The sequence below is a fragment of the Mastomys coucha genome, unplaced genomic scaffold, assembly GCF_008632895.1.
Source record: "Mastomys coucha isolate ucsf_1 unplaced genomic scaffold, UCSF_Mcou_1 pScaffold15, whole genome shotgun sequence".
NCBI classification, from domain to species: domain Eukaryota; kingdom Metazoa; phylum Chordata; class Mammalia; order Rodentia; family Muridae; genus Mastomys; species Mastomys coucha.
Genome location: NW_022196897.1, coordinates 141,725,421 through 141,726,545, shown reverse-complemented (window position 1 = coordinate 141,726,545; position 1,125 = coordinate 141,725,421). Strand labels below are relative to the sequence as shown.

Below are 1,125 nucleotides of genomic sequence, written 5' to 3'. Positions count from 1 at the left end.
TTGATCAAAATGCATGTGTGGACCTGTGCATGCCGGTCAGTTGTCGATGTGTTAGCAGATCTGCTGTGTGTTTTGAGTCATTCATCTACCATGGTCTGCCTGTATGTGGATATGTGTGTCTGAACATCCCCCAACCCCCGTGGTGAGTGTGTGTGTGTGTGTGTGTGTGTGTGAGAGAGAGAGAGAGAGAGAGAGAGAGATCTAATCTATGCAGGTTGCTGAAGGTCAGAGTTGCAGGCCTGTGGTTGTATTCCCCTGGAATACACGGAAGGCTGGAGAAGAGCCAGCCGTATGCACGAAGGGCCTGGCACTGCCACTTCCCTGAGCAGGCGTGTCCCAACAACATGCAGACGGGTGGGACTGACCCGACAGGTTCCCAAGGCCAAGGGCAATGGGGAGGAGCATGGTTCAGACTTAGGGTGGCAACAGTTTGGGGGCCCTGCCGCACATGCAGGGCTGCCAAGCTGGCGGGAGTATCGTCTTCCTTATAGTGGCCAACCCAGGTGCAAGCCATGGAGCCTCGGGTGGGTTGGGCTCTAGGTGGACGCACGCATTTAGCCGAATAGTTCCTGCCAGGACCCAGGGCATGGCAGGGCCCCTGCGGAGCCGGGTAGAGGAGCTGAAGAGGCCCTGGTGGAGAGAGAGCTCACCCCTGGTGCTCCAGCACAGCGAGGCTGCAAGACTGGCGGCAGACGCCCTCCTGGAACGGGGCGAAGCTGCCTACCTTCAGGTCATCTCTGAAGAGCGGGAGCTGCCCTTCCTGAGTGCCCTGGACGTGGACTACATGATCAGCCATGTGCGTGGGGTTCCTGAGCTCAGCGAGGCCCAGGGGTCAGAGGCTTTAGGCCAAGACCGGCTCAGCATGCTCTCTGAAGTGACCTCAGGCACCTACTTCCCCATGGCTTCTGACTTAGATCCCCCAGACCTGGACCTGGGCTGGCCCGAAGTGCCGCAGGCCACAGGATTCAGCCCAACTCAGGCGGTGGTTCATTTTCAAAGGGACAAGGGCAAGAGCATCAAGGACCTGCTGCGATTCCTCTTCAGCCAGGCCCAAACGGTAAGCGCCTCGCCTCTTCATTCATTTCATAGACATCAACAGGGATGTGGGCTCCTGCGGGCGGGGGT

At 58.6% G+C, this 1,125-nt stretch overlaps 1 protein-coding gene across 1 annotated transcript in view; it reads left to right on the top strand.

Annotated features, from left to right (window-relative positions):
* Nucleotides 1-425: 425 nt before the first annotated feature.
* Fam83c (family with sequence similarity 83 member C) overlaps nucleotides 426-1,125 on the top strand; it is a 6,083-nt gene continuing 5,383 nt past the window's right edge. Inside the window, exon 1 of the mRNA XM_031372437.1 lies at nucleotides 426-1,057. Coding sequence (XP_031228297.1) covers nucleotides 449-1,057 — 609 coding nt within the window. The 5' untranslated portion in view covers nucleotides 426-448. The remainder of the gene's footprint in view (nucleotides 1,058-1,125) is intronic.